Consider the following 23,114-nt stretch of genomic DNA (forward strand, 5'->3'; position numbering starts at 1 on the left):
TTTCGGGAAAAGTTTTTAGAAATTTTGTGCAAACCAAGGCTATCATCTACCAAGAGTTGCGAAATTTCGCCTTACATTCTTCAATTTTATTCTGGGTCCGTATTGCGTTGAAAAAACCAAAAAAATTTACACAAGTACTTTCATATGTTGTTTGCATCCAAGTAAGGAGACACATCCATAAACAAATAACAAAAAGATGCGTGGAACAAAAGCATATGTTGGTCTGAAATTTTTACCAGACGTTCGTCACTGTGTCTATCGAGTTTTGGCTGAGATTTGAGCCCCAGATTCGTCCCACAGGATTGGCAATAAATTTTTTATTCATCACTGCCAGAGCTGAAAGGAAGGTTCGTTTGTGTGCGAAACTGTTTGATTTTTTTCGTGGGTGAATACTCATCCGTTTGACCTGAAATTTGTCGCGTTTTGTCCCAAATTCAGTGGAGATTCTTACGTGGATTTTCAGGAAAAAACTAATTTGGGAGAATTTTTCAGAAATTTTGTGCAAACCAAGGCTATCCTCTACCGAAACTTGTGAAATTTCGCCCTAGTTTCTGCAATTTTATTATGGGTCCGTACTGCGCTGGAAAAATTCACACAAGTACTTTCACATGTTGTTTGCACCCGGATAAGGAGGCACGTCCATAAACAAATCACAAAAAGAAGATACGGGGAAGAAAAGCCAGGACGTTTTGCTTTCGGAAAACCAGTTTTGTTCACTCTCGGTCTGGGACTTACCACGCCTTACTCCTTGGGTATTTTGGTCTGAAATTTTTACCAGACGTTCGTCACTGTGTCTGTCGAGTTTTGGCTAAGATTTGAGCCCCAGATTCGTCCCACAGGATTGACAATAAATTTTTTATTCATCACTGCCAGGGCTGAGAGGAAGGTTTGTTTTTGTGCGAAACTGTTTGATTTTTTTCGTGGGTGAATACTCATCCGTTTGACCTGAAATTTGTCGCGTTTTGTCCCAAATTCAGTGGAGATTCTTACGTGGATTTTCAGGAAAAAACTAATTCCGGAGAATTTTTCAGAAATTTTGTGCAAACCAAGGCTATCCTCTACCGAAACTTGTGAAGTTTCGCCCTACTTTCTGCAATTTTATTATGGGTCCGTACTGCGCTTAAAAAATTCACACTAGTACTTTCACATGTTGTTTTCACCCGGATAAGGAGGCACGTCCATAAACAAATCACAAAAAGAAGATACGGGAAAGAAAAGCCAGGACGTTTTGCTTTCGGAAAACCAGTTTTGTTCACTCTCGGTCTGGGACTTACCACGCCTTATTCCTTGGGTATTTTGGTCTGAAATTTTTACCAGACGTTCGTCACTGTGTCTGTCGAGTTTTGGCTGAGATTTGAGCCCCAAATTCGTCCCACAGGATTGGAAATAAATTTTTTATTCATCACTGCCAGGGCTGAAAGGAAGGTTCGTTTGTGTGCGAAACTGTTTGATTTTTTTCGTGGGTGAATACTCATCCGTTTGACCTGAAATTTGTCGCGTTTTGTCCCAAATTCAGTGGAGATTCTTACGTGGATTTTCAGGAAAAAACTAATTCGGGAGAATTTTTCAGAAATTTTGTGCAAACCAAGGCTATCCCTCTACCGAAACTTGTGAAATTTCGTCCTACTTTCTGCAATTTTATTCTGGGTCCGTACTGCGCTGAAAAAATTCACACAAGTACTTTCACATGTTGTTTGCACCCGGATAAGGAGGCACGTCCATAAACAAATCACAAAAAGAAGATACGGGGAAGGAAAGCCAGGACGTTTTGCTTTCGGAAAACATGTTTTGTTCACTCTCGATCTGGGACTTACCACGCCTTACTCCTTGGGTATTTTGGTCTGAAATTTTTACCAGACGTTCGTCACTGTGTCTGTCGAGTTTTGGCTGAGATTTGAGCCCCAGATTCGTCCCACAAGATTGACAATAAATTTTTTATTCATCACTGCCAGGGCTGAGAGGAAGGTTCGTTTGTGTGCGAAACTGTTTGATTCTTTTCGTGGATGAATACTCATCCGTTTGACCTGAAATTTGTCGCGTTTTGTCCCAAATTCAGTGGAGATTCTTACGTGGATTTTCAGGAAAAAACTAATTCGGGAGAATTTTTCAGAAATTTTGTGCAAACCAAGACTATCCTCGACCGAAACTTGTGAAGTTTCGCCCTACTTTCTGCAAATTTATTATGGGTCCGTACTGCGCTGGAAAAATTCACACAAGTACTTTCACATGTTGTTTGCACCCGGATAAGGAGGCACATCCATAAACAAATCACAAAAAGAAGATACGGGGAAGAAAAGCCAGGACGTTTTGCTTTCGGAAAACCAGTTTTGTTCACTCTCGGTCTGGGAATTACCACGCCTTACTCCTTGGGTATTTTGGTCTGAAATTTTTACAAGACGTTCGTCATTGTGTCTGTCGAGTTTTGGCTGAGATTTGAGCCCCAGATTCGTCCCACAGGATTGGCAATAAATTTTTTATTCATCACTGCCAGGGCTGAAGGGAAGGTTCGGTTGTGTGCGAAACTGTTTGATTTTTTTCGTGGGTGAATACTCATCCGTTTGACCTTAAATTTGTCGCTTTTAGTCCCAAATTCAGTGGAGATTCTTACGTGGATTTTCAGGAAAATACTATTTCGGGAGAATTTCTCAGAAATTTTGTGCAAACCAGTTTTGTTCATTCTCGGTCTGGGACTTACCACGCCTTATTCGTTGGGTATTTTCGTCTAAAACTTTTACCAAACGTTCGTCACTGAGTCTATCGAGTTTTGGCTAAGATTTGAGCCCCAGATTCGTCCCACAGGATTGACAATAAATTTTTTATTCATCACTGCCAGGGCTGAAAGGAAGGTTCGTTTGAGTGCAAAACTGTTTGATTTTTTTCGTGGGTGAATACTCATCCGTTTTACCTGAAATTTGTCGCGTTTTGTCCCAAATTCAGTGGAGATTCTTACGTGGATTTTCAGGAAAAAACTAATTTGGGAGAATTTTTCAGAAATTTTGTGCAAACCAAGGCTATCATCTACCGAAACTTGTGAAATTTCGTCCTACTTTCTGCAATTTTATTCTGGGTCCGTACTGCGCTGAAAAAATTCACACAAGTACTTTCACATGTTGTTTGCACCCGGATAAGGAGGCATGTCCACAAACCAATCACAAAAATAAGGTACAGGGAAGAAAAGTCATGACGCTTTGTTTTCAGAAAACCAGTTTTGTTTACTCCCGGTGTGGGACTTACTACGCCTTAATTCTTAGGTATTTTCGTCTGAAATTTTTACCAGACATTCGCCATTGTGTCTACTGAATTTTGGTTGTGATTTAAGCCCCAAATTCGTCCCACAGGATTCACAATAAATGTTTTATTCATCAATGTCAAGACTGAAAGGAATGTTCGTTTGTGTGTGAAACTGTTTATTGTTTTCGTAGATGAATACTCATCTTTCTGACGTGAAATTTGTCGTGTTTTATCCCAAATTCAGTCGAGATTCTTACGTTGAATTTCAAGAAAAAAAACTATTTCGGGAGAATTTTTCAGAAATTTTGTTAAAATTCTAGGCTATTCTCTATCAAAACTTGCGAACTTTCGCCCTAGTTTCTACAATTTTATTCTGCGTTTGTATTGCATTGAAAAAATTCAAAAAAAAATCACTCAAGTACTTTCATATGTATTTTGCACCCAGGTAAGGAGGCATGTCTTCAAACCAATCACAAAAATAAGGTACAGGGAAGAAAAGTCAGGACGCTTTGTTTTCGGAAAACCAATTTTGTTCAATCCCGGTCTGGGACTTACTACGCCTTACTCCTTAGGTATTTTGGTATGAAATTTTTACTAGACATTCGCCATTGTGTCTACTGAGTTTTGGCTGTGATTTAAGACCCAAATTCGTCCCACAAGATTCTTAATAAATGTTTTATTCATCAATGTTAGGACTGAAAGGAATGTTCGTTTGTGTGTGAAACTGTTGATTTTTTTCGTAGGTGAATAGTGATCCGTTTGACCTGAAATTTGTCGCGTTTTGTCCCAAATTTAGTCGAGATTCTTACGTGAAATTTCAGGAAAAACTATTTCGGGAGAATTTTTTAGAAATTTTTTGAAAATCAAGGTTATCCTCTATCAAACTTGCGAACTTTTGCCCTTTTTTCTGCAATTTTATTCTGCGTCTGTATTGCATTGAAAAAATCCGAAAAAATTCACACAAGTATCATATGTTGTTTTCACTTAGGTAAGGAGACACGTCCATAAACCAATCACAAAAATAAGATACAGGGAAGAAAAGCAAGGACGTTTTGTTTTCGGAAAACAAGTTTTCTTCACTTCTGGTCTGCGAATTAGTACACCTTACTCATTGGGTATTTCGGTATGAAATTTTTACCAAACATTCTTCATTGTGTCTACTAAGTTTTGGCTGCAATTTGAGCCCCAAATTCGTCCCACAAGATTCGCAATAAATGTTTTTATTAATCTCTGTCAAGGCTGATAGGAAGGTGTGTGGAACTGTTTGATTTTTGAAAACCAAGGCTATCCTCTGTCAAAAGTTGTGAAATTTTGTCATACTTTCTATAATTTTATTTTGGATCTGTATTGTGTTGAAAATTTTTTAAAAAAAAAGCACTCAAGTACTTTCACATGTTGTTTGCACACAGGTAACGAGGTACGTTCATAAACAAATAAAAAAAAAAAAACTTCTGAAAATAAAGGAAGTCCACAACAAAATTAACAAAATTCATATATTGATTAGAGCAATATCTGGAAAATATGATAGAAGATTAGAGCAATATCTTAAAAATATGATAGAAATTTGTTTTGATCACTGTTGGAATTTAAAAAACAAGTAAGTAATGTCTCTGTAAGATGAATGTGTATATTATTAAAAAAAATGGAGTTAATTGAATACAATAATATTTGATAATATTTTGATTGTAAAAGTGAGAGAAGAGTAAGAGAATAGTTGATCGATTCGATGAAGAAGGAGAAAGAAAAGGAAGTGGTTGTGGGTTCCCCTGCCAGTGGCGAAGACAGCGATGATAAGCAACGCTCTTCCTTTCCCTCTGCCAGATTCTCCACCCGCAACGCTTCCTCCAAATACGATTTCGTCAAGGTCTCGCTCTCAATTTCACCGTTTTTCTCTCTTTTTCTCTCTTTTCCTTTCTCTTCCTTTCTCTCTTTCAATTTCTTTTCTGCTCAAATTTAGGTCAAGGTGTGGCTGGGTGATAATGCCGATCACTACTACGTTCTCTCCAGATTTTTGCTCAGCAGGATGCTAACGGTCACCAAGGTATCCGATCACTACTCTTTCTCTTTCTCTTTCATTCATTCATGTTTCTTTTCGTTCAAGTTTAGCTTCTATGTTTCAGATTCCAAATCATGTAGCTATCAAAATTGCTCTCGAGCTGAAGAAGCTGCTCATAGACAACAGCCTTCTAGATGTGTATGTTGTTTCGCATCTCTTATTTTTCAGTTGTTGCTTTTCTTTATTTGTTTTTTCTCTCCGACTGAATTTTGATAGAATTATTAGTTTTATGAAAAACAATTCACTGTTTCTTTGCCGCAGCTCTCAATCTGATTTGGAGGTTAACCTATTTAAGGTATGACCAGCTAGCTTCTCGTTTTATCTGTCCATCACACACCATGTTCCATTTTTTGTTACTACTGCTATCTTTTTGTAAGCTGTGTTACAACTTCAGGAAATATTGGATAAACTTTCATGGTTAAGTTTTCATGTTTGAATTGAACTCATTGCCAATATTAAACATTTTGTGGACAGGACAATTACTATTTGTAGAGTAAAGTGGTGTACAGATATTTTCATTGTATTCCCCTTGATATTTCACTTAGATATTTATTTATACAGGAAAGTTGTGTAAAAAGAATGTAGTCGATTGATTCTTTGGATAGGTCTGTCCAGATACAAATATCATCAGAATTGTTGGTTAGATGGTTTTGAATTTTGAAATCAAGCGGAGCTGAAATTTCTTAGTACTGCCGCTTAATAAGAGGAAGTTGGATATGTATGTTGGGATGAAGTAACAATGGCTGAAATTCCTCACATTTTAAAATCTGAGTCATTTATAATGTATAGATATGTTCTAAGAGAGTTCTATACATGCAGCTTATGGAGCGGCGCGGATATGGAGACGAGTACATAAATCGTTATAAGATGATGACGGGGTAACTGTGCATTCTTTCTGTCGAGACAATTGTTTTTCTTCCAAAACATGTGGCTGTGTCAATATATTGTCCTCATTTTCTAACCAGGACCAAATTTTTCTTTATTTCCTACCTTTGGTAAAAGATGATGATTAGATTAGAATTCACGCTTGTATGTCAATTCCATCTACTTGTATATATGTATGCATAGATATTTCGTCTTTATATATGTAATATGTAAAACGTGTGTATGCAAGCAAGGTTGACAAACTCTCAAGTAAACTCTTAACCCTTATGAGTTTATGATTTGAGATAGGAAAAATGAGTTAACTTACTATTTTATATATGATTAATTCATCTATGTAGTTTAATTTTGTCTAGCACTGATGAACTATCACACTTTATTATTGTGATTTGCTACTTTTCTTTACTGTGATGTATTAAGAGTAATATGTTATGCGTACATGTCATTAATAGATTTCTAATATTAGGTAACTCTTTTAGTTTACGAGTTAAATCTATGAGTTGAATTGAGTTAAATCTCAAATATGACAACCTTATAATATAAGTATTATCGAATTAGCATCTGTTTGTCCAAACTTATGTGCATAAATTTTGTCTATGTGCATGCACATATTTCTTGTCTTTCTAGCTGTAATAAGGAATTGGAAAAAAATTCATATTCATGTTTTCTGGAGATAGAAAAAGAAATTACTTTATGGGGTTATGTTTTATAGTAATATTGAGGTGTCTTTTCCATTTTCCTGCTTTCCCTTTATCCAGATTTCACCACCAAAGAGTTCCATTAGTAATCCTTGTCTGTGGAACTGCTTGTGTTGGGAAGTCTACTATTGCCACTCAGCTTGCACAGAGGCTAAATTTACCAAATGTATTACAGGTAGGCTTTGAATGTCTAATATAACTGCATCTTTGTTTCATGTAAAATGAGGGCTTTCAGTTTGGTGCTAGTTAAACAAAGTATCTCCAATTCGGTGTATCTAGCTAACCAAACTGGATTGTTTTTCCCTGGATAACTGGCACCTAATGGGAGTTGTCCCTGTATTTTGTTTCGCTTATTTAAATTTATGTGCAATTAATTTTGACGTTTTTCTTGTTGACTTTGATAGACAGATATGGTTTATGAACTGTTGCGCACATCAACAGAGTATGTCTGGAACCTCTTTATTTCTACCTAACTTGAGTAATATTTTTGTTTTGGTTGGAAGTTCTGTTTGTCTGAACTGTTATTTATTCAAGTGTTTTCGTAAGGGGTGATACTAAGGCTACTTTTGGCCTAAAATTATTTGCTTTTGAAATCAAGTTCTTCGATACACTCAACATAATGTTATTATTGCTCAACAAAACCCATGTCTCTTGATATATACAGTCAATTACATGTTGATTCTATAAGCATAAATGTTCAATACTATGTTTCACCGTTTCCCCTTATATAGATCAAGGGCCAACATAGTCATACTCAACAGAAATTGACAAATCTTACTTGATTTTGATATTTTCATTTCTTTGCCTGACAGTTCTCATTTCTTTGATAACTGAAGTGATTAATACTTATATAATGATTTTGTTTACAGTGCACCATTGGCATCAATTCCTGTATGGGCTAGAGAATTTGGTTCATCAGAGGAGTTAATAACTGAATTTTGCCGAGAATGCAGGGTTGTTCGCAAAGGTCTTCTTAGTTGTTTTTAACTTGATATATCTGTCATTTATAAATTGAATATGGTTTTCAACTAATGCTATGAATATTTTATACTTGGTTGTTTTCATGCATTAAGTTGGCATTTGGTTTCTAGGTTTGGCCGGTGATCTGAAAAAGGCAATGAAAGATGGGAAGCCAATTATAATTGAGGTATGTATAGACATGTATTTAGTGACAGGTTCCATGTATTGTTTTTGTTATTTGTGCTTTTGTATTCTTTGTTTTCGTTGCTTAGGGATATTTTGTCCCCCTCTTTTTGCACTCCTTTCATATCTTTTATTAGGAAAACTCAAGTCTCTCACTGACTAAAATTAGTATCAAAATATACTATATAAGTGAGAACAATCCTTATCTTACAAACCGATGTTAGGCCTAACCCACTTTATAGGATGGTATCTAGCCTATTCTAGATCATTAAAAGGGTAACTCACCAATAGTGTTGGAGATGAGTCTCACATTGATTAGAAATAATGTCAAAATATAATATATAAGTGGGAATAAACCTCATTTTATAGGCCGATTTTGTCTAGTTGAGTTTCTAAACCACTTTGTAAGATCTTTAATACTATTTTATCTTTTATCTATAGAAATAAAAAGCACAATTTGAAGATACAAAGAGGAAATCAAATACTGAAAAGATAAATGATAATTTCATTTGTAACTTTGGTCTCACATAAATGTCCAATTAAATTTTGTTTTATTAATTTGATATTCTTTTTTCTTATTTGGTCAAAATATTTCTCTAGGTGTGGGCTGAATTTCGTTATTTATATTTTCATTATGACAGGGAATACATTTGGATCCTAGCATTTATTTAGTGGACGATGACAATAAATCACCTTCAGGTGTATATTCAGAAAACAAAGAGATAAATCCAGTCGTTATGACATTGGATGATAATGCTACCATACAAATAAAAGATATACCTGTGGGTAGCAGTAATGAGAGCAGCGGTGACTCCTTGATTTTGAGCTCTAATGAAGGAGTATCTGCTGATCAGGTTGAAGCAGTATCAAATTCTATAAAATCCATGGGCCTTACTGCAAGTATCCCTGGGCATAAAGGTTTGTCTCTTTTATTTGCCATATTATAGTGCTGATTAGTTTCTTACTAGGAGATAAGGCATAATATGGATAATGATCGCAGGTGCTTCTCTTAGGGAACTGGAGACTGAGAAAACTACTATTAGTAAGATGAAGTCAGGTCCCAAACCAATAATTGTGCCTATTGTGTTGAAGATGGCTGAATTTGATCACAAGGTTTTGTCGATTTTTCCAATAATTTGATCATATACTTTAAAATGTCAAAACATCCGAAGATATTTGTCTTACCTTCTTTTCAGGCATTACTTGAGGAATGGATCTCCTCGCGAACATTTTATGACAAATGTCCAGATCTGGTACAGTAACTTCTACACTTAAAACCCCATTCCCTGACCTTGGTGTTTTACTTTGGGCCACTATATAGCTCCTGTGTTTGAGTTTCAAGGGAATTTATTTTGTTATAATGAAAAAAGGTATATGTATAAGAAATTATATAAGTGATGAAGCCAAAGAAATTATCTTGTAACACAAGTCAACAAAGGCCTCTACAGTGTTTGTGGACAAACCACCTAACAATCATATCATATAGAAGAGTAAAAGAATCTCTCATTCATGTAGAAAAATTTGTTAAGAAAGGCATCTATAACAATTAATTGAAGAAAGAATCTCAGCTTTCAGTTTGATTAACAAGAGGAGAATGACTGGAAATAAGTAAATGAACAAGAAGTGTTAGGTTATTTTACAAAAGGATTCTGAGCTATCAACAGAAGCAAAAAGTTTGAGGGTATTGACTAGCAGCTTTATCCAAGGTTTCTTTTTATATCAAGTAGATTCTTGTAGATTGAGAGTAATCTGAATTTTTTCATTTACAGGATAATGAGAAGCTTATGGCCAACTTGAAAACCATACAGGATTATCTGTGCTCGTTCACATCACAGGTATGTTTAAAAGATATACTGTGATATTATTCATTACTGGAAATGTTAGTGGAAAATCCTTCTTTCTGGTATGTTGATGGTTGTTTTCTTTGATGATAACCATGACAATTACTGAACATTTTTCCAATTGAAATTGTTCTATATCTATCTACTTCTGCTGTAGTTTTTTCCCCACTGTTTCCATTTATGAAGTATTAATTAATGAACGGGAAACTGTTGATACAAAATCTTATTCACTAACTGTAGGATTACCTAAAGACCCATAACTTACAGATTTTAAACTTTTATCATGTGATTATTTTTCTTAAAGTTTTGCCATTTGATGTTACAGGGGTTGACTGTGGTCAACGTATCGGCAACAACGTTTCCTCAAACATTGGATTGGTTGCATGGTTACCTTCTTCAGGTAAAAAAATTATTAGATGCGACATTCGGATTTTTGTTAATCTTAGAGTATATTTATATTCTAGTCAATACTCAGTATTGGTTTATGATGATTGACGAAAGAAGTTTATTAAAAAAGAGAAAAAGAGTGCAGAGAAAGAGGATCACTCCTGAACCAAAATGATAAAGAAATAGCGCAATGATCCATGATAAGATATCATCCTGAATCAAATTTATGCCTTAAATCCCTTTACATTTGTCTCATGAACATGTTTTGGTGTAAAAAAACCTTTAGACTATTCTTATCTGATGATGGTAGCATGCAAGGACTAAAAAGCTAGCGACTTTAATTACTCTTCCCTACTCAAAATGCATAGCATTTTTTTCTTAGTAATATCTATCGCAAATTGGAGTTACACAATAAAAGGTTTGATATTTTTTACATGGCGTTTTGTTGACGTCATAAGATTAGTCCTCTATTCCTTTTCTTCAGAAATGACTTTAAATTTCTTTCAGTGCATCGAGCAAGGTATCAATGAAAGTGGTACAGCACCAGTAGCTGCAGCATAGTCCATGTATAATGAATGCTTCCAATTTTGACAGGTATGAAATTGACGGCCATAAAATTTAACTTTTGTTGTAGTCTTCTCCAAAGTATTTGTGCAGTTTGAGAGTCTTTGATCAAAGGGTCAATGGTTTAAAATACAATTCTAGTTCCAAGGCTTGATGAAGCACAAAGTGATAAATTGCCCGTTTATGAATTTGACCTTTTCTAATTTAACAATATTGGAGAATTGTTTTCCCATTTCTTATTTACTTCATCAATTTCTCAGAGATGCTTTGGAGAATAATAACTTATGAAATGAGAAGGGAATCAGGGACATTTTCAAGCTAGCTACCTACTCATCTCATCGCCATTACAGTCTTTCTTTGTGATATCTGATTTTGCAAGATCTGGCATGGGGAGAGCATATATCAACGTAATTATTGCATTATCAACATTTGCTACCAAATTAATTGTACGATCATGTGTTGTGATGATGAATTTCATGGTTCCTTTGCGTTGTGAGTAACCGCCGCTGAAATGAAACAGCGGTTAGGGTTCTGCCTTTTGCTGGGCATTCTCTGAATCCTTTTATGTGGTATTTGATTTTATATAATGCTTTTCCCTTTTCAAATTATTTATCCCAACAAAATGTTCCATAACAGAAATTCTGCTATAGAAAGTGTGCTTATGATTGTCAAATTGTTACAACATTTATCTTCTTTAATTTTATCCTTTTGGTACTTCTTTATACGCATTAACAATTCGCTGATTCATGTGAGAAGGTAACAGTTCCTTTATTATAAACTAGTGAAAATATAATTCTCTTAATAAAGAAAAACAAGAACGATTATATTTCTACAACAAAGGAAACTGCTATGAGTTTCGGATACGTCCTTTAAATAGTGTATTGGACACATATATCGAATACTAATACTCGTAGAACACTTATAAGATATACATTAGTGAAGTGTCTAATTCAAAAAATAAGATATACATTAGTGAAGTGTCTAATTCAAAAAATATGTGCTGGATTTCTGACAATTCTAGTATGGTTTTAACACAATTTTAAAAAGAAGAAATACATTAATTTTCAAATATATTATATAAATTTTTATTATGATTATAAAAATAAGGAATAAATCATTTTGAATCAGTCATGAAAAACATCTTAAATATAGATTTAAATATAGATTTATGTTCTATATTTTAGAAATTATATGTATTTTCGTATTTGTGTTTGTGCTAACAAAGGTTATAGGTTGCAACAATTTTAAGGAAATTGTGTACATAAAGAGGAACTATAAAAAATAGTATTTCTTCATATATTAGTGTAGATGATGTAGCTCAAAGAGGAAAAAAAGTTGTTGCACGTTTGATAAATGTCTTTTTCGATTTTAAAAAAATAAAAAATATAGATACACTACCCAGAATTGCTCTAAATTCATGGTGAGGTGTATGAAAAGAAAATAAGAATATATGATGTGTAATGTAATGTTAAAAAAAAGAGAAAAATGGTAACAAAGAGTGCAATGTAAAAAGGAACATACTGCGAAACATAATAATACAGTGTCTCCCACAGCTGGAGTGTGGCGCTTGATAGGGTGGTTTGATTAGAGAATAGAGAAGTTTATGGTATTATTTTCCAATGTTGAGATTAAAAAATGGAAAATGTAAAAGCCTAAATCAAACTCAAGTCCAAGATATAGCAATCTGAGACTATATTGATCCGAACAAATCCTTTAATCGAAATTTCAGGTGAGAATTTTCAATCAATGTTTCGTCACGATTTTGTTAAAAAAATTTCGATAGGTCCAGAAGAAATATATTAATTCTATGGGTTATTTAGTTTTCTTGTTTCGGTGATTACAAATAGTGAAGTAGTTATTTGTCATATATGATGTATTAGTTCGTATTTTGTTGTTTCATGCACGAACTTAGTAATCAATACTTGGGCTTCATACACTTAAAATTTTAAATATGCAATTGCAGCAAAAGAAAGCAAAATATAGTTACAGTAAATTTAATTTACTTTTGCTTTTGTTATGATCATTCTAAACCATCAGCATAAAATGTTTCAGTGAAAACAATTTTTTCTTCAATTCTGTTCTTCCCCAGTGGAGCAAATGATTACAACCCTGTCTCTGGCTTCAAATTTCACCGTCCCAAAGTTCTTCAATTGTTTTGTAGGGACTTGTGGTTCCATTAACATGAAACTCCCCCTTCATAATCTTCATTTCCTCCAATTTCTCAATCTCAAACATATCTTCATCATCCAATCTCAGATCAAAAGATCCAATATTTTCCTTCATTCTTTCTTGGTTGAAGCTTTTCACAATCACACTTGAGCCCTTTGATAGTCCCCACTTCAACGCAACCTTAAAAAATGAAATGGAAAAGTTATTACTAAGAACTGGACCTTAACTAATTTAAGCTCATAAAATCGTTTTTATTTTATATGAGATTTGTCTCACTTATATCTGATCTCTAGTCGATGGATTCGAACAGTTATAAAACTAAGATGTGAGATATGATGGTTGAGTTTGGAGTTGAGTTTCACCTGTGCTGGAGTTGCTCTGTGTTTGAAGGCAATTGATCTGATGATGGGGTGATCAACCACAGCTGTTGATCCCCATGCATTTCCTGGTCCTCCAAGTGGTGAATAAGCACTCACATGGATCTTGTGGTCCCCACAGATCTTTCTAAGCCTTCCTTGTCTCCACATTGGATGCATTTCCACCTATGTTCCAATATATTGGGGGACTTCAATTATTGTACTGTCTTGTCAATAATGAATACTAGAAAAATGTCCCAAAAGATTTAACTCACCTGATTTACAGCTGGAGTTGTAGAACCATAATCCAATAAGGACTCAATCTTCTTGCTAGAAAAATTGCTAACTCCAATGCATCTACACAACCCCATTTCCAGGCATTTCTCCATCCCTGCCCATGTGCTCTCAAGATCCAATTTTTCAAAGTCATCTTCATTTGGGACAGGGTAGTTAACCCATGGCTTCAACTTCACTGGCCAGTGCACTAGGTACATGTCTAGGTACTCCATGCCCAGATTCCTGTTTTGCATCAATTAAACAAACCAACAAAATCAACATTAGATTTCCAACACAGATTTCCTCCCATGCTTCAAAATCAAGTAATTGGCTCTGATATTTAAAAAGATTCTGTCTTTCACATATTTGTTTCCTATCTCCCCTTGTGGGGCATCACAAGATTCACTGTTCATTTATTCTTTGCCACAACCCTACTCCATTGTTTTTGTTATCCCTTCAGATTTTGATTTTGGTAATCATGATAGACCACATGTGTTTTAGCTTTCATTTGCTTTAGAAAAATCATGAAAAAGGCAAAGCTTGATATGTTGGTGTATCAGAAAATTTCCCTCAAGATAGTTGTAAAGCCAAAGTCATGCAATTTACATCTTCAAAGATTCTGTTTACTTACTTTAGAGTTTGTTTCAATGCAGAAACAGGATCATGGTGATCACTCCCCCACAGTTTGGACGTTAAGAAAATGTCTTCTCTCTCCACTTCTCCCTCGCAGATTGCCTCATTCAAGGCTTTTCCCACTGCTGCCTCAGAACCATATATTTTTGCTGTGTCAAAATGCCTATAACCCATCTGCATATGTTCATGCACATGTGCATTGCATCAATAACAAGCTCAAGAAAGCATAAAAAACCATCAAGTTTCTTTCCCTTTATCTAACACCAAGCAACAGATTCAGTGAAATAGGGGACAGAAAACTGAAAAAAAGAGAAAATCCCGAGGCAAATGCCAAAGGGGTTCCACAAGGCACAATATATATAAATATACATGTGTGTGTGTTTGTATATATATAGATATATATATATATATATATATATATATATATATGTATAAAGTATATGATTAGTACCTCAAGTGCATTGTGGACAGCAACTTCTGTTGTGTTCCTATCATTTGGGAAGGAATAAGTGCCAAATCCTAGAAGGGGCACTGTAATGCCGCAGTTCAAACGCACATGATTGCTCCTCATTGTGTCTGTCTTTTTCTGTGTTTGTGTTTTTCTAACTTTTGCCACAATGCTAATGTCTCCAACTTTGGCTATATATATAGATTCTAGGAGTCAAGCCATGCTAAGTAGTGTTAGTTTATAGTTTAGGTTTGAGGCTTTAGGAGCATCTGAATTAATCATATAATACACAAATATATTATTTGTGGAAGAGATAACAGATATGTCTCAGAGTTAAACTGCATTATTGAGGAATGCAAATCAAAGCATGGAGGATCTTCCCTGTCTCATGGGATTTTATTAATGACCCTATCCACCCTCCAAAAGCAACTTAGTACCTTAATCCTCATGCCAACTTAATACCATATTTTTATGAAAAATGATACACTGACAACCTTGTTTCAGTATACAACCCTCTTTCTTTGTCTAAAATTTTAATTTTTGTAAGAAATTAATGATAAAAATATCTTTTTTAAATCATTAATTAAAGGTTGTATAGTAGAGCAAGTTGTCAATATATCATCACTCTATTTTTATTTGGGTATGATACATTGACAACCCACATTTTTTATACAACCACATTACAACTTTCAATATTATTATTTTAATATTTTTTATTATATATATTTATTTCTAAATTCATCACATCAAAAGTTGTATACAACTCCAAAGGTATGAGGCTCAAACACTTCTTCTTAAATGGCGTATCCGTGTCGGACACACGTATCCGTGTCGACACTCGTAGGATACTTATCGGTGAAGTGTTCAATTCAAAAAAATGTTTATTGGATTTTTGAAAATTCTAGCACGGTTCTAACACAATTTTAAAATGTATAAATACAATAACTTTCTAAAAACTCAAATTTATTGTATAAATTTTTATTATGATTATAAAAATAAGAACAAATTCTTTTGAACCAGTCATGAAAAATATTTTCCTGCTCCCAAAAGAATCTGAAACATACTTTTGCACATAAATATTTATTTTCAATCTATATAATTCAAAATTATATAATATATAGATTTGTGTCTCCGTATCTTATATTTTAGAGATTTTATCTATCTTCATGTCCGTATATGTGTTACATTGAAAGTATCATTTTCCTTTTTATTTTTATAATACAAAAGATTGTAACGTGCATAGTCTCATCTATGAGGGTCGGTCACTGAGTTGTCACTTCAACCATTTCATTATCCTGAAAATAGCCAAAGTCTTCTCCAGAATGCATGATTTTCATAATAATCAAAACCATTAAATGTGATGTTCTACCCTGTGGGGCTGTGGGTGCATGAAACTCAACTTTCTTCAACATTGGGTTTTGTGGGCACCCAATATGTTCAACAAATAAACTATTTTTTGACATGCAAAATTGTCAAACCATGCCATATTTAATTCACTCACAAAGTCATCCACACAGTTTTCTTTCATCTGTCACTTTCAAACTTCATTTTGTATATAATCTCTAGTTCAGTTGACTTTGCTGAGCAAAATATATAAAAGTGCATTGTGATTTATATATGTTTCTGTTGCTTAGCACTATCTCAAACATGGCTGAATGGAATAGTTTCTTTCACTTAACATTCGTCTTCATTCTCTTCAAAGATGCTTTCTCAGCCACCCTTAGCCACATTATATATCAACTCAAAAGTCTAAAATCCTTGGGTTGGCATAATTAATTCATGTTTGTTTCATAATTAATTCAGTGAATAACATTGTAAGATTTGAATGGAGTTTTATAGAATTTTCTTAGTTTATTTTCTTCTTAATTCTTTTGTTTTGACTCTGTATGAAAGGCTAAAGTTTTTAAAAAAAATTATAAAATTTGAATAACCAGTTGAAGATCCCAGATTATAACATTTAATAATATATGTGGGTGTAAACCTTACTTTACAAGTGATTTTATAATGTTGAATTAGGCTTAAATCTACTTTTTCATATGCTAGCAGAGTCATTTTCGAGCTTATCTTAGCGAGAATTTGTTGACCTAATTAGACTACTTCCTATCATACCGTTATCGAATCATCTATAAATACACCGTCTCATGTACGAGTTGACAATCTCGATTTACAGTTTATTTATTTATTTTTTAATTATTTACAATAATAATAGTAGTAGTACTTAAAAGTGATTAATAATAATAACAATGAAAATTTTATAAGTATTTCATGAAAATTATAGTTGAAGATTATTATTTTTAAATATGTAACTACTAATTAATGTGTCAACCAATTAAGTTGATACATTTATTTACGAAGTTAGGTATGTGTTGGCAACAGAAAAAATATGAACATGATAACTTAAAGTATTTTCCAATCATTGTGTGAATATTGTGAATGTTATACTATATATTTTAATAAAGATAACTTACAAATTTAAAATTTGAATTAGGCACAAGTGCATTGCTTACGATTATGTGTTCTTTTTTATATTACCCTGCTCTCTGTTTAAGCCAAAAGTCTGAAAGAATTGTCATAACTTCTCTTTTATATAAAACAATTTATATAAAAAAATTTAAATTTTCTTATTGGTCAATGTATGATAGCCTTTTTGAAAATTATTTATTGATATGTTTTCGCCCTCTAAAATGAATGCATTTTAATTTTGGTTTCTGTAAATTTTTAATTTTTTTTAATCTCTCGAGAATGAATGTGTTTTCTTCTTTCAAAAAATTAAAATAAATAATTCTGGTACCTAACATTTATTTTTTAAGAACTAATATAATTTTTTCGATCTTAAAAGGGTTTTTTATTCACATTGACTTTTTCATTCAACTTATAGTTAGAGTGTTCCATAATGCTATAAATGCTTTTAACTCAAGAGGAATAAAAAAATTGTTTTTCAGCGACAAAATCAAAACAAAACCTTAACTTAAATAAATCCAAGGTAAACAAGTAAAAAGAATTAGTGGTAAACTAAATATTGTACCACACATTTTTTAGTCTTCCTTTTTTTTTCTATCTGACTTTTTTTCTTTAAGAATATTGATTTTTAAGAATGAGTGATTGTCCTTCTTCGACCCTTATTGTCCAATTTGAGAACGGATAACTAATGTGTTTCTTTTTTTAACAGGATTTTATGATCAATTTACAACCCGTTGAAGACGTCTTTGGAGTAATCTCGTAGTTCCTACAAAGTGGAGACATGAAAGACATTTTGACACTATTATATATTAACGTCTTTTACTTTGTGTTTTGATTTTCGATCGAAGGTCAAATCATCGAAAAAATATTTATAAAAAATTCTAGAACAATCATATTAATATTCGATATAAAATAATTATTTATAATAAATACATGTCTTGACATGATGTTTATGTTTTATGGAACTCTATTAACATAACTTTTATAGTTAATGTTGTGACATTATATATAATTTTATTTTTAATATTCTTTTAATCTTGCATTACAATATTAAAATAAAAATTTTATCAATATAATTATTTTAACCTAGTGATCTCAACCATGTGTTACACACAGTTATTGTTTTCAATTTTATAATCACATCACAACAACACACATGAAATTCACATTAACCATTGAGACATTGCTAGAGATAATTTAAGATTTGAAGCAGAAAAAAAGTTAGAGAAAGAGTTAAAAGGTAGATTGAGTAGTGATATATTTTGAGGTTATGTGTGTCCGTGGTACGTGGAAAACAAAAATTAAGAACATTAAAATCACCGCCACAATAGGTGTTAAAATCATATCATGTGAGACCAAAGATTTTGTTCTTTCGTCACTTTTCTTTCACTTTTTTTTAACATTTCCATAGTCAACCCTTTTATTAATCATTTATCTTCAAAGTCAACCTCTGAGTTGACCCAAATTTTCTTCATAAATCTATCTTAGTTCATGCCATCACAGCTCTGAGCTGTTGAATCCCCAAATATATTTTTGGTTAATTCCAAGACAGAACACAATCTCATGAGAAATGGGCATTGCAAATCTAAAATCTAAGTAAGTGAAATTTAAAAACAGAATAATTGGAACCAAATTTGATGTTTGATAGTGTACGAAATAAATGTACTTGTGTCGGTGAGTTTGTGTTCTATGATTCGTGGCACGTGCATTGGATAGTGTGTTATGTGATAACATGTTTTATTGTTATTTTCCTGATACTGTAAATCATGTAGGGATATTCAGCCACCATGAACGATCTTTGAAGCTTTTGTTCTTGATTTGTTTCAGAACACTCTTACACACTCTCTCTCTCTCTTGTTCTCTTTCATATTCATATATAAACACCTTCTCAGTTTCATCACCTAATCAAAATGACAGCTGTGGAGAGAGATATTGTTTTTGTGTATGCTTCTTCTTTGCTTCCTTTTAATGGAGAAATTATTACATTCTTCAATATTATAATAGTCTAAATTTTTTTCTTAAAAAAAATCTGAATCATATAATTACTAAAAAAATACTTCAAATATAATTCAATCTTATAAAACTAACTTATAAAATAAAATTTACATTCACTTACATATTATAAAATATTTGTATTTTTAGTTTATCAATTTATAAAATGAGATTCGAATCTACTAATATCACTACAAGAAAATCATCAAATTGTAACTAATTTTAGAAACCAAACTAAATTAGAGACATTTTAAATACTAAAAAAATTATTAGTATCTAAAGTAATTTCTATTATTAATAGAGATTTAACATTATCTACCAAGGTTTTAGCTACTAATATTTTAGATTTTAAACTAGTATCTAAAAGACTAATTGAGACTAATTTATTAAAATCTAAAATAATAGTAACTAAAATCCTGGTAACTAATTTAGATACCATTTTATAAATTTTTATTAATAATAGAAATCATTTTAGATATAAATAATTTTGTTAGTCTCTAAAATAATATCTAATTAGTTAATATAGTGATTTTTTTATCTCTAATTTTCATTACTGTTTAATGAATTTCTTGTTGTAGTATATATTCATCATATCTGTATTTTTAGTCCGTATATCATTTTGAACAATATTACATAAATAGTGAATATGTAGAAATATATGTTATGGTTGAAAAATTATAATAATGTGTGATGAAGTCAATGGAAGCCATAAATAACAACTACAATATTATTAATTAAAATAATGTATATAATAAATGTGTTGAATTATTATATGTGCTATATTTTCTTCTTCAATTCTTATGTCATACATTTTTCCATTATTTAGGTTGATGGGAGAGTTGGGTATGGAGACATAATTGAAGCTACCAATGTGTCACATCATCAATTTTCTTCTTTGATATATTTATTAATATTGAGAGACCAATTTAAAGAATTTTTAAATATTCGAGAGACTATATAGCATGACTTTTAATGTTTTAAGAACTATTAATGTAATTTTATTAGTTTATCATAATTAATTAATTTAGTTAGAAATATTAAATTTATATGTAATAGTGATAATTTCTTGAAATCATCTTAAGCTATTATGGAGAGAAAATATTAGTGGAGAAATTTTAATTTTTAAAATTAAACTCTTTAAGTTTTCAAATTTCAGAAGAGAGAAAGAGATAATACGTAATATTTATCATTTGTGGACTAAAAATACTTAATAATATTTTTGTGAAGAGTGGATTTTGAACAGAAACGAAAGATAAAGGTCCTCTAAATCTCACTCACTAATTCTAAACCCTATTTTCAATTTTCAACGGCCGAAATTATTGATTTTCTAATGGGCCTGGCTAAATTCTTGATTTTCGAATGGGCCAATGGCGGACCAAAACAAACAATGGGCCTAAAGTAAGAATATATAGGCAACTTCTTTTTGCACCATATCAATTTTAACCTGTACCTATATTTTTTGAAATTTTCAAAATTATCCTTATTTCAGATTTAAAAAAAATACATTATACAAAAAAAATCTTAAACACAAAATTGAAAATGCATTCTGAATAAGAATTTATGAAATTCAAAAATGTGTTTCAGAAATTCAAATCCAGAATATTTCCAAAAAAAGGTTTTCGAAAGTAATTTTTTTATCTGCATCCTCTTTTTATTTAAAGTTATTTTCGTTATTTTGAAGAAGATTGACATATATATATATATATAATTATTTTTATTTAGAAAGTTGAATATGCAAATAACATTAAAATATTTGATCTTTGTATCATCTTTGTTTTCTACCTTTATGAATCTCACCGTATTTTAAGTCTGAAGTGTATTAAGTCTTATGCATTATATAAATATTAGAAAAACAAATTAATATTTAACATTTTATTTTCTAGTTACAATCTTCTAATATATATTCTCTTTTTCCATTTTCCAAATTTTTTAGGTGAATTGTTAGTTACTATTGTCTTAAAATATAATCTAATAAATAATGTAACTTACTATAGTTTAATTGATTTTAGAGTATAATTAAAAAGAATCGTCGAAAAAAATATAATTTATAGATTTTAATCCTACATATATTAACCTTTAGCTCCCGCTCATTAGATTCTGGTTCTGTCATTCAATTCAATGGAGTATGAGTAATAGAAATGGGAAACTTTCTCTTTCACTAGAAGTGAATATTAGAAGAAATGAAATAAAATAAAATAATAAAACTTTTAATACTAATTTAAAAAATTAATATTTTTCCAGAGATTTTACAAATTATGACATTTTATGACATTTCATAATATATAAGTGGGTGTAAATCTTATATTATAAACAGATTTTATAAAGTTGAATTAGACTTAAAATCCATATTTTAATATGATACCAAAGTTTTTTCGAACCTATTCTAACGAAAGTTTTTTCTTACTTTTTTAGGTTACACGTTATTGAGTTGCTATTGGATCACCTATAAATGTATAGTCTCACGCACATGTTGTCAATCTTATTGTGAGTGGTATATGTTAGAGATTCAACATCGACTAGAAATTAAAATATATTATAGTATATAAGTGATATATAACTGAGGTGTAATTCTCACCTTATAAACTATTTTATAAGGTTGAACTAAACTTAAAGTTCACTTCTTAATAATTTTACTTTTTAATTATTTGTTTAAAAATTAAAACAACTAAAAAGAAAAATTAAATATTCCTCTCAATTTTGTGAAATTTTAGGGGGCATGCATAAAAAAAACTATAAAAAAAAAGTAGTGTTTTCATCGTATTTTTGTTCTTTCAATGTTCTTACACCCAAACAAAATTGAAAAAAAGATTTTTTCCTAAAATTACCTAGAAATATAAAAAAAAAAATCATTTTAAAATTTGAAATATTGTCCAAGCAAATTAAGTGTTGACACCTAAGAATGAACATATCTTTGACATTTATTGAATCTCCCGAATCCTGTTACACAGTGGTCTGAGAAACCTTATAATATCTTCATTTGGGAGACAATTTGTTGTGTAAAGTTAAACAGACAAAAGCTTACAATATAAGGATTAAGTCTGAGCTTATCTGAAATCAGAGAAATTACATTAAGAGAAATTGCATGAAAGTAAAAGAAAGATCACAGATAATTGTGGCATTGTGGTTTATCCTTGGAGTGATCTTGGGTGCTTTTTTTCCCCTTACATTTTGGACGCTGTTCTCTACCTGTTCCAAGGAGTTTCCTACTCTCACTCATTTCACCTGATCCTACAACATATAACTCTAATCATTTTCTGACATATCTATATAAACCTGAAGATAGTTACATAGAGATATATAAGTATACAACAGTTTTACATGTAATTATGTTTTACATACGAATTTATCGTCTTACATAAATACCAATTTTTCTTGTAGTGTGGTGTGTAAATTAAGAAAAGGTAGAGAGGTTGATCATCACTTACCTGCATTCTGTTCAGAAGGAGAAGCAAGAGCAAGGTTGTTTGTTGCTGATATTGTTTTGGCAGAAAAAATGAAGATGAAAGAAAGAAAGAGAAGCAGGCAAATATTGGTTTTAGAAGCCATGAAGGTTCGTTGGAATGCTTTGCTTTGCTACCTTTCTTATAATGCAGAAATGGTGGTGTTTGCTTTGTTTTTCAACAACATTATTTAGACGCAGTTTTTGACTTTCTGTATCCAACTTGTGTCAGTAGTAGAATACAGGTATAGTGCAGGAAAATTTGTGTGCATTAAGCTACTTCCGCGTTGTAGACTTAGTCATTTCAAATGCTGCCATCAAATCAGAACCAGTGTAAATCGCATTCTCATCATGCATGCAATAATATATATATATATATATATATATATATATATATAAAAGACAAATCTTCCATTTTATATTAACAAATAAATTTTCTAAAAGATTAAGATACAATAATTTTTTTTACTTATTTATATATTATAATTATTTTTTTATAGATGTAAGATTTTCAATAATAACTCGCATAAAATTCTAAT

General features: G+C 31.8%; 2 protein-coding genes and 1 long non-coding RNA gene across 3 annotated transcripts; 1 reads left to right on the forward strand and 2 right to left on the reverse strand.

Annotated features, from left to right (window-relative positions):
• Window positions 1-4,802: 4,802 nt before the first annotated feature.
• Window positions 4,803-11,407, forward strand: LOC137820876 (P-loop containing nucleoside triphosphate hydrolases superfamily protein). The gene is made up of 16 exons (XM_090297108.1): window positions 4,803-5,095; window positions 5,189-5,272; window positions 5,352-5,425; window positions 5,549-5,582; window positions 6,107-6,165; window positions 6,928-7,042; window positions 7,272-7,309; window positions 7,737-7,834; window positions 7,959-8,014; window positions 8,652-8,928; window positions 9,011-9,123; window positions 9,207-9,263; window positions 9,780-9,845; window positions 10,177-10,251; window positions 10,746-10,832; window positions 11,063-11,407. Exons 1-15 carry the CDS (start codon window positions 4,958-4,960, stop codon window positions 10,797-10,799), a joined length of 1,338 nt encoding a protein of 445 aa, XP_090153234.1. The 5' UTR covers window positions 4,803-4,957; the 3' UTR covers window positions 10,800-10,832; window positions 11,063-11,407.
• Window positions 11,408-12,730: 1,323 nt separating this feature from the next.
• Window positions 12,731-14,896, reverse strand: LOC137820888 (NAD(P)-linked oxidoreductase superfamily protein). The gene is made up of 5 exons (XM_068625200.2): window positions 14,688-14,896; window positions 14,235-14,410; window positions 13,603-13,846; window positions 13,334-13,513; window positions 12,731-13,151 (listed from the first exon to the last, which is right to left on the reverse strand). Exons 1-5 carry the CDS (start codon window positions 14,805-14,807, stop codon window positions 12,924-12,926), a joined length of 948 nt encoding a protein of 315 aa, XP_068481301.2. The 5' UTR covers window positions 14,808-14,896; the 3' UTR covers window positions 12,731-12,923.
• A 7,140-nt stretch (window positions 14,897-22,036) lies between these two features.
• Window positions 22,037-22,711, reverse strand: LOC137822703 (uncharacterized). The gene is made up of 2 exons (XR_011082968.2): window positions 22,562-22,711; window positions 22,037-22,364 (listed from the first exon to the last, which is right to left on the reverse strand). It is a non-coding gene; the product is annotated as an uncharacterized LOC137822703 (long non-coding RNA).
• Between the last annotated feature and the right edge of the window lie 403 nt (window positions 22,712-23,114).

This window comes from Phaseolus vulgaris, chromosome 11, assembly GCF_051622355.1.
Source record: "Phaseolus vulgaris cultivar YP4 chromosome 11, ASM5162235v1, whole genome shotgun sequence".
Classification (NCBI taxonomy): Eukaryota; Viridiplantae; Streptophyta; class Magnoliopsida; order Fabales; family Fabaceae; genus Phaseolus; species Phaseolus vulgaris.